A 15,143-nucleotide genomic window follows, 5' to 3' on the forward strand; every position below is an offset into this window, starting at 1 on the left:
TAGCGGAAAGTTCAATAAACAAGTTAAAAAGTCTAGAAATAGACCCAAATACAAATAAGAATTTGCTATATGATAAAAGTGATATATCAACTTGAGGAAGAGATGGTTTATTTAATAAATAGGATTCAGTAAAGTTGGAGCCATACTTAAGAGCCAGCAAAATAAATACCAAATTGTTCAGTGGGTGAAATGTGAAGAATGAAACCATGAAAAGTACTAGGAAAAACATGGGAGATTAAACAAATCTTAAAAATGAGGAACTAGAACCTAAAGCCTAGAGATCATAGAAGAAAAGAAAATTACATTTATATTTCAAGTGATGGACTTCTGTTTCTGCCCCCATATTCTCTTTAATATTCTGTGATCTTTAGATAGTCACTTAATTTTTCTGTATATTTCCCCAGGTTGTATCTTTACAATAATTTGTAAAATATTGATAACTCACAAATATTGACAGGATCGAATGAGATTATGTGTGAAAATGCTTAGAGAAATTGTAGTTGGCTGAAAGGTATAACGTATTATTCATATACTTCCCTTGTTCTGCTGGTTGTTTGATGCCCCATTGTGGAAGGAAAGGCAGGGTGAGTGGGTAATTTTTCTGGTTATTTCTTAAAAGTCTAGTTTAATTTGCTTATGTTTTTATAAATTGTAGCAGTACATTTTTATCCTAGAGTAAGCATTTGTAGGGGGATTGATTTAAGAACTAGAACCAACTTTCAATCTGTGAGGATTTTTTTTTATACTTAGAAGTCTAACAACACTGTTGTATTAGAAACTTCATTCTTACTTTGCTGGCTAATTGTGCACATGACCATTTGCTTTCTTTAAATATAACTTCCAGGGTTCAAGAATTCTTCGTTCGCAAATCCAATGCAAAGAAAGGCATGTTTGCCAGTACACATCTTATATTGAAAGAACCAGGTGGTTCTAAATATGAAGCTGCCAAGAAGTGGAAATTGCCAGCAGTCACTATAGCTTGGCTATTGGAGACTGCTAGAATGGGGAAGAGAGCAAATGAAAGCCATTTTCTGATTGAAAATTCACATAAAGAAGGTTAATATTTTCATTTTGTTCTTTATTTTGTTCAATTTGACGATTTCTGGGATATGAATGTACTAAAGCTTGTTATTAGGAAAAGTCATTGATTTCCCCCTTTCACGTGAGCCATGTTGGGCATTCATTATGAGGGGAAGGGAATAAATGTGCGTTCATAGCACAAATGTTTAATTTGTATCCATACTCTTGAGTGTAGGCACTACCTGAAAGCTAGAGGATACAAAATAATATAGGAGCATCCTAGGGTCTCAGTGTTTGACGTCTAAAGATGTGAGCTTAGATCCCATTAACTGTTCCTTCTGTGGCTCCCACTGACACACTGTGTAATTAAAGTGCTCTCTAGTCCTCATCTTTGGACTTTTGTATGTTTTCTCTTGTCCACCTCAAGCTTGCCTGTTCCTCCTTATCTTTCAGTTCTCAGCTTTGATGTCACTTTCCCTGGAAAGATTGTCTTGACTCACCAAGTATGGCTTTTGTCTTGCCATGACACCCTGTCCCTTTTATAGCTCTTATCCTAATGTTATCAATCTAGTTTACGTTCATGTTTCCATGTTCAGCCACATGCTCTGAAAAGGTGAAGAGTGTGAGTGTCTTGTGCATTATAGATTTCCATTGCCTGGCATTGGGCTTGTCATGGGGCACCTGTCTAATAAGTGTTTCTGTTAAGTGTTGAAAAAAAGGTGGGAGTCAGGGTGGGAGGACACAGTAGCCCCTCTTGTAAGATGATGGCATCCCTGGGCACACTTCAGGGACAAGTCAATAGCTTGGGAACAGCTATCAGAGCTATCATTACTTTTACCTAGACAAACTGGAAATTTTACAACTGAGGCAAAGTAATGTTTATAGGTCATATTAAAAATTCATTAAGGAATCTCCAGAAGCTTGACTGTAGTTGTTAACTCTGAGTATATGTAATTGGAATTTTCTTTTTACTCTGCTGTTGACTAACATGACATTTATTTATATAATTTGGGGCAAATTTTGAGGTTTATTGAGAATATTTCAAGTTGAAATAAGTTGAAACAGGAAATCTAATTTCATTAATCAGTTCAGTTATATGCTTGTCTAACTCAACGTATATTTTAATGTATCATCCAGTTTGTTTCTTGGAAAGTCGATTTAAAGTGTACTTGAGAAGTCACATGAAAATTAACAATAAGATATAAAAATATTACTTCTCATGTGCCTCTTTAGAGACAGAAAGATGGCATTAGTGGCTCACATTTGTTTCTTTTCCTTTTAAATCTCTAGAGCAAGGTTTGGAAACTGAAACAACAAAAGGGGTGAATCTAAATCCAGATACTCCAGAGCATCCTGTCACCCACCTGGAAACTCACAGAAAAACAGCTGTTACACCTTTAGATATGAACCGCTTTCAGAGTAAAGCTTTCCATGCTGTGATTTCACAGCACTCTGGACAGGCTTCAGTCTCCCCTGCAGTGGGACAGCCACTTCAGAAGGAGCCCTCATTACATCTGGATACACCATCAAAATTTCTGTCCAAGGACAAACTCTTTAAGCCTTCCTTTGATGTGAAGGTAAGGTTTATAGAGAATGGTCCTGGAGTTAACAATTTTATAGTTTATACAGTTAAAGCACCGAATTCTCCATCGTCTCTAAAGTTTGTAGTAGTAACTTTTCCAGAGGTGTTAGTGAGTAGATTCGTAGTGTTGGGTCCCAGTGTATACCCAGGTTTGAGGTAACAGCTAGAGAGGTATATGGTGTGAAATCAGTACATCTGGGTTCAAATCCTAGATCTCTCATTAACAGTATGACTCACAGATCATTTAACATATCTGAACATCAGTTCCTTTTGTATGAGGATAATATCACTTACTCTGAAAACTTACAGGCTTATCATAAGAATCCAATGAAATGGTGTGATGAAATAATTCATAAACTACAAAATAATATAAATACATTGCTACTTATGCTTTGATTCTAGGAGTACACCCAGTGCTCTCTTTCTGAAAATGTCCTATTATCACTTTGCTTTTCTATCATTTCCTTTAAAAAGATGAGTTAAGTGTGCAGCTTTCTTTGATCTCCTGAGCCCTGGAGTATGGCTCCCTTTCTGAAAAATTCTTTAACAAATCCAGGACTAATTCAGCCTTTTCAGATGGTTTCCTTTTATTCCCCCAAAATAATTTTCTTCATTGTTCCTTTAGTAGCTTTTGGCCTTTCAAGTGGCTGTTCAAACCATTATCTATGATTTTTTATCCATGAACCTTTGCAAAATTATTGTAACATTCATCTGTTGAGGTCTTTTGCTCATAGAGCTTAATGATTTTTACTAGTATGTTTTGGAGCAGACTTTAAAAAGTTTACAGGCTGTTCATCTTCAGAAAATAAATATACATTGATACTTGGGACAATTTTCTCCAAGCTAATCTTTGAAGAAATTTCTACTGAAGTAACATTTTGTGTGACTAACACTGTTCATTATGCCTTAAGAGATAGAGGAAACCACTGGTGGGAACTGGGATCTAGAATCAGGCCTCTGCTTTGCCTCTTGCAGGCTTTTAAGGCAAGTCCACCTGTTTGGGTTTCATTACCCCATCTGTAAAATCATGGCGCATATCTAGATGGTGTCTGAGGTCTCATAGCTCACAGACTCTTTGAAAAGTAAATGAAATAACATTAGGAGGCAAGAAGGTGGTGGGAATATTTTCAGTGATTGAGACCATTCTTTAGAGACCTTGCAGTGGAAAGCTCATGGTTCTGAAGTGGTCTCAGTGAAGATATAAAACATGTTTAAATGTATCATTGTTTAGAGTCACAGTTTAATTAGCAGTATTTCTCTCTCTTTCTCTTTTCTTGGGAGGATGATATATAAAATAATACTTCATCTTATTATAATCAGTGAGTATTCAAATTGATGTAATATGGTATATTGAATTTTTCTTCTGAAAACAAAAGGGCCATGAGTCCATATCGGTCACAAAATTGAATGTATATTGGGCCTCACAATAAAAAAACACCCTTTATTTAAACTTAACTTTTAATTGACTCACATCAGAAAAGTACAACAAATGTGCTGCTAAATAAAACATTAGTGTTAACAGTTGGGAAGCCACAGTACATGTTTGGAAAGGGATCATTGCCAATGTTGTAGAACCTTCCTCATGCCCTTACCTGTCACCCCTTCCTCCCCAAAGGTGACACTCCTGACTTCTAACACTAGCTTTATTATGCTTGTTTTTCAAATAGCTAGAATCATATATTCTTTTGAGTCTATTTTTGTTCGACCTTCATTTGGAAGAGTTGTCCGTGTTGCTGCCTGTAACTATAGTTCACTGATTCTATTACTATATAATAATCCATTGTGTGGATATAATGCAGTTTACATATCTGGTTTACCATTGGCGGGCACTTAGGTGGTTGCTATTTTGCTCTTACAAGCATAAGATCCATGCTGTGCAACTGTGAACATTCTTGTGCATGTCTCTTGGAATATGTGTGCATGCCTTTCTTTTTGGTATATACCTAGAAGTGAAATTGCTGGGTCAGTAGAGACTGACGAGCTGTCCAAATGGTTGTACCAGGTTATACTCCCACCAGCAGTGTATTGAGCCCCCAGTTGCCTCATCCTTGCCAAAGAGGTATTATAACTTTTAAAAAAATATTTTACTTGGAAATAATTTCTGACTTAGAAAAAGTTGCAAAATAAAAATAGTACAACGAATACTCATATACCCTTTACTCAGCTATGTAGAGTTTTCATTAATTTCCAGGTGGAAGGACTTTGTTTCATTTTAATTTCTAGTTTTATTGCATTGTGATCAGTGTTTGTAATAATTCTACTTCACAGAACTTACTGATCTTGTCTTCATACCCTGATATATGATCAATTTTTGAGAACATTCCTTGATTTTTGAGATTCCTGGAGAAGAAGGTATATTCTCTATCAGGCTTTTCTCTATCTAAACAAAAGATCTGGCTGATTATGTTAGTTAGATCTTTTATATTCTCTTCCTGCTTTTTGTTCATTTAACCCTTCTTATACTAACAGGTATTTTCAAGTTTCCTAATATTGCTATGTTTTATTTCTCCTTGAATCTCCTGTGGTTTTTGTTTTCAAAAGATACTTACTGTGTTACTTAGGGCACAGATATTCGTAACTGTTATGTAAATTGGAATGTATCTTTTGTCTCATTTAATGCTTTTTGGCTTGAAGTCTACTTTGGTATCAGGATTTAAGTCCCTACTCTCTCATTGTTTTCAGTTATCTGTGCATTTCTTTATTTTTAGCCTTTTCAGATTGCTGTGTTTTAAGTGGGTCTCCTTTATACAGTGTAGAGATGGGTTTTGCTTTCTGAGCCATTTTGAAATTTTTTCTTTAAATTAGGCAAGTTTAACCCATTCACATTTAATATGACTTATATTTGGTCTCAGTTCTGGCACATGTTATGTTGTAATTGCTATGTGATTATGTTTTATATATGTTTATTATGTTTCTTCATTTATTGTGTTTTCTTTGTTTTGGGTTTTGTTTTTCCTTTTAGTATTTAGGAAAGGGTTTGTTTGTTTATTTTAGTCTCATGGTTACCTTTGTATTAATATTTCTTATAGTGTCCTTAATCCCCCTTCCTCTTTTAACCTTTTATTTGTCAGTTTAAATTATGTCTTGACCCCTACTTACTGTTTCTATCATGGTCAGTAATCTTACTCTGTGTCCCCCTTTTCTCTCTTCCACTATTTTTAATTGCATTTTTCTACTTTGTCAGAAAATAAAATGTTTATATATTCTTCAACCCCTGGACCTCACCCTTATTTTAATCTTAACTCTGCATTTAAAGGTACGAAATGCTCGCTGTCTGTCCTTTGTGGAGCTTCCCTGTCATCTTCTGGTAGGATGAAATTTATCCTCTAGTAGTTTCCTCAGGAAGGGCTTATGTGTACAGGGGTTTATGAGTTCTGCTCATTTAAGACTTTTACTAAGGCCTTGATTCTTCAGCAGATTGTTTGAATGTACTTTTCTTGGTTTGTGTTTTTTCCCTTGAGTCTCCTGAAAATGCTTCTCTGCTGCTGCCTTGCTTTCATGTGTATTATTTTTGAAAATTCTCAGGCTAGTCTAGTTATGTTATCTGTAAGTTATTTCATCTTTCTTGCTTGAAGGCTATCTGGATTTTTTTTTTTAATCTTTGAAGTTTAATTGTTTTACAAGGGTATGTCTAGTTATTGATCATTCTCCATCGGTTTTCCCTAGTATTTGGTGAATTCTTAAATGTTTAAGAATTTGGATCCTTCTTCAAAATTTTTGATCTGAGAGATTAGAGGAATGGAGCTGCCAGTCAACTGAACTGAACAGAATGCGTTGGGGCCTAAAGTTCAAGAATTCATATTTTGGACACATGAAGTTTGAGATGTCTGCTAGACATCCAGGTTCTTTTGTCATTTAGGCAGTTACACATAAACCCTGAAGTTTGAGGAATGGTCTGGGCAAGAGAAAGAAATTTGGAGATCTGAGTTTGTTGATAATATTTAAAGCCATATGAAAAGAGATGCCAAGAGAGCAGGAGAAGAAGACAGAAGTGGTCCAAGGAACACCCTGAGGGGCTCACATTTGGAGCCTTAAAAGCCAAGTTAAGAAAGTATTCGAGGAAGGAGTGGTTAACTGTGTCATATGCTGCTGAAAGATCAAGAAAGGTGAAAACAGAGAATTGACCACTGGAGTTTGCATTGTGGAGGTGACTGTTGATCTTAACTATAAGGATTATGATGACATTGTTGAGGTGGAAGCCAGTGTGGGTTCATATGGGAATGTAAGAAGAGTTCCAGACATTGAATATAAACAATGCCTTTGAGGAGTCTTACTATAAAGGGGAACCAAGAAATGGGATGGTAGCTGTAGGGCAAAGTAGAGTCAAAGGAGGCTGTTTCATTTTTAAGGTGGAAGAAGTAACTGTATGCCGATGGGACTAATCCAGTAGAGATCCACTTGATGATGCAGATGAGGGGGAAGAATTGGTGAGAGGGGTTGGGAGCTAGTGTTTCAATGGAGGAAAGAAGCAGGAGGGAAGCAGTGTTCACGGCACAGATGCTGAAGGTGGGTAGACGTGGTTTAGGAGTACATGAAGAATCCTTTTAAATGCTACAGAGAAATTAAAAAAAACTTTAGCAAATTCCTTAATTACCATGTTCTTGCCAAAAAAGATTAAATATCATAAAGATCTAGAAAGGTAGTATAGATTCTGTTAACAATGCAAGCAGAAATGGTATATGAAATCTGAGAAGAATAATTGAGGGTAGGCACTAGCCCTGCTAATTATTGAAACATCTCCTAAAGCTGCAGTAATTGAAGCAGTGTGTTGTTATCACATGAATAATCAAATCAGTGCACAAGATTACACCCCATTCTTCTATATATATAGAAGAAGTGTCATATGATAAAGATGGCATTCAAATCAGACAGCTGGGTAGCCATCTGAGAAAAGTTAGGATGCAACCTCACACCTTACTCAGAATGAGTTTCAGAGGATCAGGTATTTAAATACAAGAAATGAAGGCATAAAAATTCTAGAACAGGCCATGAGAAAGTGAATTTGTTTTTGAAAAATTCCAGTGAGAGGAAAGCCTTTCTAACTATAACATAATACCAAAAGAAATAAAAGATCCATATGAATTTGACAGCATAAAAAAAGTCTTTACATTTGACTATGCAGATTTTATAAATGTGCAGTGAAAGTATTTGTTTAAAAAAACTTCTCCATGGCAAAAATTTGACAAAATGGGAACAAATGTGTATATATCACAGTGGTGATAGATACATAAAAATTTATACAAATGTATTTATGAAAGTGGATATTAAAAAAAGACTAATAACCGATTGTGAAAATGGGTGAAAGGATAGGAAGAGATAGCTGTCACAAAAAAGTTAAATAGAAATATACATACGTAAAGATGTTTAATTTCATTCAGTTTAAGAGGATGGAAAATTAAAGCAAGGAGATAATTTTTTTAACCCATCAAGTTGGCAAAAAAAAAATCTGGTTACTCACTGTTCTGTCAAGCATGTTGGGGAACACTGATGCCTTACTCATGAGAATATCAATGTTGGTATACGTTTTGCTTAAATAGTTACTTTTGCTGTTGCCTGTGCAGAGCATCATTATACTGGCAAAAGACTGTTAATTTGAATATTCATCAGTTGAGCACTGGTTAAATACCTTCTGCTGCACAGAATACATGGGATACTATGCAGGCGGAAAGAGAATGAGCACAGGTCCCTGGACAGCAGTGGCCCCCACTCTTAGGGGGTTCTGGGTGGCTTGGAAATAGGAATATATTTTGTGCCTTTGAAGATTTGTCACAATTCGCAGCTCAGTCTGACTATTGAACCTTCCTTATAGTTGATGTCTTGCTTATATCCAGCCTTGCTTACTTTTTTCCTTCTGTGTTTTTCGTTTGCTTATTTGTTTTTTTTGTTGTTGTTGTTGTTATTTATTTTAACTGCAACTTCAACTCTTAAGATGAGACAAATGTAAGCACTGCTGAATATGTAAGCTTGGTAGTCTCTGAACCAGTTTGCTGGACAGTATGAAATTTTTTTTCTTCTTTGTGTATAGGTACAGATAATATTTCATTCCTTTTGTTGTTTGGGGGAAGGCCAGAGGAGGATAAAGCTATAATCCAGTTAACTGAGGATTATCCCCCGTCTCCCTTCACCTCTCCTTTTTGTCTTTCCTTATCTATTTACCTCTCTCTCTTCCCTTCTCTCCCCTCTTCTTCTTTCTCTCCTTTCACCTTCTTATCTCTCTCTCTCTCTCCCTCTCCCCCTCCAAACACACAGGATGCACTTGCAGCCTTGGAAACTCCAGGAGGTGCCAGCCAGCAGAAGAGGAAACTGAGTACACCGCTCTCAGAAGTCATTGTCAGAAACCTGAAACTTGCTTTGGCAAATAGTTCTCGAAATGCTGTCGCTCTTTCTGCCAGCCCTCAGCTGAAGGATGCCCAATCAGAGAAGGTAGAATTAGATCTCTTATTAAAAGGGAGTTTTAGATAAAACATTTAAACCTATAATGGTTGATCTGTTTCTTTTCTTTTCCACGGGCAGGAAGAAGCTCCGAAGCCCCTTCACAAGGTGATTGTGTGTGTGAGTAAGAAACTCAGTAAGAAGCAGAGTGAACTAAATGCGATTGCAGCCTCTCTAGGAGCTGACTACAGGTATTTGCACATTTTCCTCTTTGGTGGTGATATGGCCTAAATTTATAGGGAAACCTTAAGCTGTTGTGAGGATCTACAAAGAAACTATTTTGGCTTTCACTATGTCATATTATCTACAAAATCTCTCCAATTGACTTTTAATTGACTACGTCCTTTTAAAATACTCTCTCCCATGTCAATTCACTCTTATATGTGTATTTTTAGGGTATATTTAACAAATATATGAGACCCTATTTTGTGCCACTAAAAATCCTTGTCTTTAGCGAGTTTACAGTCTAGTAATACATTTGGGTCTGAGAGTAAGCATGTTTTTAACCTTAGTGATTTTCAAATTAGAGCCCTTCTGTGAATAGTACTAAGTCCTGCAGCACTCCTGAATTTAAATGGTCTTTTTTGAGGATGTTTTAAATTCTGTCATTTTTACTACATTGGAAGCATATATTCTCAGAGCCGCTGTCATTCTGACAGCCAAGCCAGAGCTGGGTCTCTAGCACAAATGGCGTCAGTATCAGGCATTGAGAGACGCTTGCCTATTCCAGCCAATCCTGAGCTGACTGTACTTTTCCATTGTCTGTGGTGCTAGCCTTCTTGATCACTTGTTTTCAGCCATTCATACATAGCATAGTGATTGGTCTTATAAGAAACAGTTGGAGCAATATGATTAGCTTCATCATAATTCAGTTATCTTTCTGTATGCTAAAGAAATTAGATTAGGAGAATATAAAAATAAAATATATCTGTGACAATTATAAGCATCTTAGTATTTAATTCATCTGTTGTAGAAGAGTGAAGCTTTCTTACTTTAAACTATGATCTGTATTTATGTATTATTCTATAACATTATCTATAATTATATTACATAATTACCTAATGTTATATTTATATTACTTATTACCAGTTGCTAAGCAATTAGTATTAGCCAAGCATTATCTCATTTCATTCTCACAATAGCCGTATGAGGGTACACATATTTGTCAAAGTTGAATGCTTCCTTGGATATTGTTTTTCTATGTGGATTTGATGTGAGACTTAAAAGAAAAATATAAGACTTGTGTTTTTATAAGATTTAAAATGCCAGTCCTCTCAGGATAAAAATAAAATACGTTGCTGAAATTCCTAAGTAGGGTTTAACTGGCCAATTGCATTAGAGTTTGTATTAAATGTATTCCTGAAGTGGATTTCCGAGACTTGGTAATGAACGAGAGAGAAGAACTCTTTTAATATGTAAAGGTTTCAGTATTTCTGCACTCATGGGGTAGTCAGTTCTCAAGTGAGGATGTCCCAGGTGTTCTCTTCCATAAGCTAGGACCAGAACGTCCTTTTAAAGAGATCATCTGATGCTGTCTCCTGCCTTCAACATCTAGACAAGATCTTCTCAACATATCAAAGCAGCATTCCATTTCTATTGCAAATATTTATATGACATTTTTTCTATTAAAACGGATTTCATAAATATAACTTACCTACTTTTATCATTAAAAAAATAAAAGTAGAAGGCACATAATAATAGAATGTATATTTAGTATGTAAATGTGTGTGCCTGACAACAGTAGAGGAAAACAGAGTATTTATATTTTTGCATTCATATGTAAGATCACTTCAGATGCTACAACTATGAGGCTGAAACAGATATGGAGACTCAGATACCACGAGCAGCATTTCTGTTTGTAATATGATTTTACCAAGAGTTCTTCACATTTGGCAAAGTTTCAAAGTAAGCAGAGTAGTCTTACATCGATTACTCAGTACTTGAATGTCTGGTATATTAGTGTATATTAAAACTGCAAAACTTATAAACTGTCTTTATATGTAAAACAGGTTCTAGACTCATCTAATTATAAACAACTTTTTTTTTCACCTGTGAGAATTTCTTTTGGAACATAGGAAAATCATGTAGGGATATTTGTATGTATGACTGTTGCCCAGAATTTCTAGCAGCCCTAGACATTACAGAATGCTAATAGCACCCCCAAAATACAAACACAATCACACCACAGATTTCCAAAGTAGTTCCTGAAAGCACTGATCTGTACCAAGGATTGGGCAGATAAGTTTTATTAGAACACAGTCATGCCTGTTTTCATATTGTCTATGGCTGCTTGCATACAGCAGGACGAGAGTGGAATAGTTGTGAAAGGAATTGTGCTGCAAAGCCTTTTAAGAAAAAATTTGCCAACTCCTGATCTGTCTACATCTAATATTGACAACCATTCATAGTCTGTCCTTGAAAGACCTCTGAGGACTAAATCGCATAGTTCCTGTATTCATAGTGGAGTTGAATAGTAGTAAACTACAATGATTCAGGCAAAAAATATTCCTCTATTTTTCTGAATTACCTTGATACTTTATTTAAGTTTTATTGTTTTACCTCACAGGAGAAGTAGAAACAATTATTAGAAAGACTAACAATTCAGTTAGCAAGGGATTTTTCACTACTGCTTTTAAGGGTACACAGGCAATAGGAAAGAGAAATGTTTATAATTTAGGAGGAAAAGTCCTCTTAAATATTCCTCCTTATTTGTTTAACTTGGCTATTTAAAAAGTTCAGAGATGTTTCTTATTTAGGAAATGGAAAGTATGTTGTATCCATAAAGAGAAATGTCTATTTATTTTGATTATATTTAGAAATACAATTTTTATTTTCTCCTTTGTTTTTACTTGATCTTTTGAAGGATGACACATCTTGCTTTTTTTAGATTATTTTCCTAGGTCAAGGGAATATTAAATGGGAAGAAATCAGGAGCACAATATAATAGCTAAGAGTGTGGGTCTTGAAGTCAAAACTGACTTCACTACCGCTTAACTCACTGAATATCCTCGAACATGTTGCTTTAACCATGTCCTTCAGTTTTCTTATCTGTTAAATGGATAAAATAATACCAGTGCTTTAGGATTGTTGTGAGGAATGGATGAAATAATCATGTGTAAAGTACATAGTCTATTATGGGGCACAGAGCAAATGTACAGTGAACAGTGACAGCCGACAGCTGGTAGGCAGAGTGGGTGCGTTGCCATTTCATTAATTTGAAATACATTTATTGTTACCATAAAGTGATACGACAAAAGAGAAAACTGAAACAGTTCAGAATAGAATACAGAAGAAAGTAATATTTTAAAGAATATCCTTCTAAACATCTCCTAGTGTTTATATACCTAGAGATATATGTATAAAATTTGACAGTGAAATTGGAGCCTGTCATGTAATGTTTTTGCTTACTGTGGTTCTTAAAAGTTTTGTGAAGGTCACAGTAGACAGTAATAGTGATCTTAAACTAACGTAGATACTTCAGTTATTCAATTTTTTGTATTTGGTTGTTTCAGGTGGAGTTTTGATGAGACAGTGACTCATTTCATTTATCAAGGGCGACCAAATGACACCAATCGAGAATATAAATCTGTAAAAGAAAGAGGGATACATGTTGTTTCAGAGCACTGGCTTTTAGAAGTAAGCAGTACTTTTTTCCCTCCTGTCCATGTTAACTGAAAATGTATACAAACAGTATTTCAAGTCACAAACCCATTTCTCTATATGTAAACAAGTTTGATAACCTTAGTTAAATTGCACATTTCATTTCTTTGGCATCCAAAATGTAAGATCTTTAATCCTTAAATGCATAAAGAGTCTTTAACGGGTGCTCTTTCTGATTCTCCAGTTCTTTTCACTAATTAAAAATGATATGAAAGAATACTTTATAATAATTTGGGGAGAATTAGTTTAGCATGCCAATGCAGTTTAGAAATGTTTTTCTTCTTTCCTTTTCTTTTCTTTCTGAATATTCCCTGGAGTGTGATTGATATGTTGGCAAAAGCATAGAAATAGAATTAGATTTTATACTTTAGTGGCCAGGACACTGAAAAATGAAGACAGTTTAATTGTTATTTGTATGATGGACTTTTTAAGTGGCAGGTGCTTTTCAAAGCTTTAATTTTGTGAACTTTTGCCACCTTAGAACATAACGTATTGGTTTTCTTTATCCTACTTAACATCGTTTGTTCGCTAAGATTTTTTTTCAGTCCTGTTTTAAAGCACACCATTGTATTGCAGTGTGCCCAAGAGTATAAACATCTTCCTGAATCTCTTTATCCACATACTTATAACCCCAAAATGAGCTTGGATATCAGTGCAGTGCAAGATGGCAGAGTCTGTAATAATCGACTGCTCTCAGCTGACTCAACAACAAAGGACGATGAGGTAGATACTGTGGATGGCACGTTCACCCCCGCTTTAAGCTGAATGTGTTATATATTGCTGTGAAACCTTATACCAGGCTTGGTTTGAGAAATTCTCATTTTTCTCCTTCAATAGCCAGATGATTTGCCTTTAGAAGAAAATGATGTAGACAGTATGACCACCAATAATAAAGAATCAGCAACATCAAATGGATATGGAAGGAATGAATGTAAAGGAGGTAAAATATTTTGAATTACCCCCCCCAAATTTTTTATAAATACCTGTCTTTCATATAGAATGCTTCCTTTGTATCAGATGGAAGAGTAAACTTATTTTTTATGTTGCTAAATACAATTAAAGCATATATTTAAGGGTTGAATTAAGGTTCCAGTTATTTAAGTAATACTTGGCAAAGCTTTAAGTGATTTAAGTGTGAAACTTGAAATTTGTGGAACCAGGTGTTTTGCAGAGTTAGTGTGATACAGCCCTAGTCTGTTAAAGTAGGCGGGGTTGGCAGTTCTTTTCAAAAATTTGTTCTTTGGTTCAGTTCTTTCCAATAGTTTTCAGAAAGTTTTATTGCATGTACAGTATATTTTAACATAAGTTCACATGGTTTTAAAGATATGGAAGGAGGTGTGAAGAGTTTCTCCCACCCTTCTGATATTATTTTCCTATGGGTCCTTCTAGAGCTGTTTTATGCATACACAGTCATCAACATATATGTTTTCCCCTTCTCCACTTTTTAAAAAATACATAGGTGGTGGATTACTATATATGCTGTTTTATACTTGATCTTGATCTTTTTATTTAACAATTCAACTCGTGGAGTGTCATATTAGTATATAAGGAGCTTCTTCAGTCTTCTCCCCTTTTTTGGCCACTGTGTGGTACTCACAGTATGAATGGTCCCCTTCATTTACCCAGTCCCTTGTTGATGGGCGTGTGGGTTATTTCTAATTTTTTACTGTTATGAAGAGTGCTGCAATGTGTAATCTTATACCTATCAGTGTCCTCTTTTTAATGGATTAATATTTTCTAATTTCCTTATTTTTCCTGCCCTAGCAGAGCTCTCCCTATCTTGACTTACCTATTTAGTTAGTCCCACTCTGTTCATTCCAAAAATGTTCATTTAGTACCTTCTTCAGTTTTTAGTCTATAGGGAAACCAAAGATAAATATGTTGTGGTCTGTAGTTTTGAGGACCGTAGGGGGAAATCACATACATAAAACGACTGTAATGTACCTCACGGTGTAAGACAGAACATGATAAGGTGAAAAGCAGGCAGGGAACTCTACAAAAGTTTGATGACTGCAGGTCTTAGCCGAGCGTCTTCGAAGCTGTGCAGTCCTCATAGGGAGGGCTGCCTTCACGTTCTGCAGTTTTTGTAGTCTTAGTACGTTACTGTAGCCTACAGCAAGTATTCAGTGAATGTCAAGTTAATAAATCTGTGTTCAGCCAAATCTACACAAAGTAGTTAATGTGAATGAGTGTGACAAAAAGGAAGAACATACCTTGATTGGTGTGTTTTTGTTTGCAAGCTCTGACACAGACCTTGGAGATGAGAGAGAACTTCCAAAAGCAGCTGCAGGAGATAATGTCTGCAACGTCAATAGTGAAACCCCAAGGGCAGAGGGCTTCGCTTTCAAGAAGTGGTTGTAACAGTGCCTCTTCAACCCCTGACAGCACGCGCTCTGCCCGCAGCGGACGAAGCCGAGTCCTGGAGGCACTGAGGTATGCGCCGGTCACT

At 35.8% G+C, this 15,143-nt stretch overlaps 1 protein-coding gene across 5 annotated transcripts in view; it reads left to right on the plus strand.

Annotated features, from left to right (window-relative positions):
- Nucleotides 1–15,143, plus strand: part of TOPBP1 (DNA topoisomerase II binding protein 1) — a 54,321-nt gene that overhangs the window by 21,065 nt on the left and 18,113 nt on the right. For all 5 annotated transcript variants that reach the window (XM_074371151.1, XM_074371140.1, XM_074371134.1 and 2 more), the window contains 8 exons: nucleotides 845–1,056; nucleotides 2,311–2,597; nucleotides 8,852–9,025; nucleotides 9,116–9,225; nucleotides 12,547–12,670; nucleotides 13,271–13,417; nucleotides 13,532–13,634; nucleotides 14,935–15,127. In XM_074371151.1, the coding sequence (XP_074227252.1) occupies nucleotides 845–1,056; nucleotides 2,311–2,597; nucleotides 8,852–9,025; nucleotides 9,116–9,225; nucleotides 12,547–12,670; nucleotides 13,271–13,417; nucleotides 13,532–13,634; nucleotides 14,935–15,127 (1,350 nt within the window). The remainder of the gene's footprint in view (nucleotides 1–844; nucleotides 1,057–2,310; nucleotides 2,598–8,851; nucleotides 9,026–9,115; nucleotides 9,226–12,546; nucleotides 12,671–13,270; nucleotides 13,418–13,531; nucleotides 13,635–14,934; nucleotides 15,128–15,143) is intronic.

The sequence above is a fragment of the Camelus bactrianus genome, chromosome 1 (assembly GCF_048773025.1).
Source record: "Camelus bactrianus isolate YW-2024 breed Bactrian camel chromosome 1, ASM4877302v1, whole genome shotgun sequence".
Taxonomy (NCBI): Eukaryota; Metazoa; Chordata; class Mammalia; order Artiodactyla; family Camelidae; genus Camelus; species Camelus bactrianus.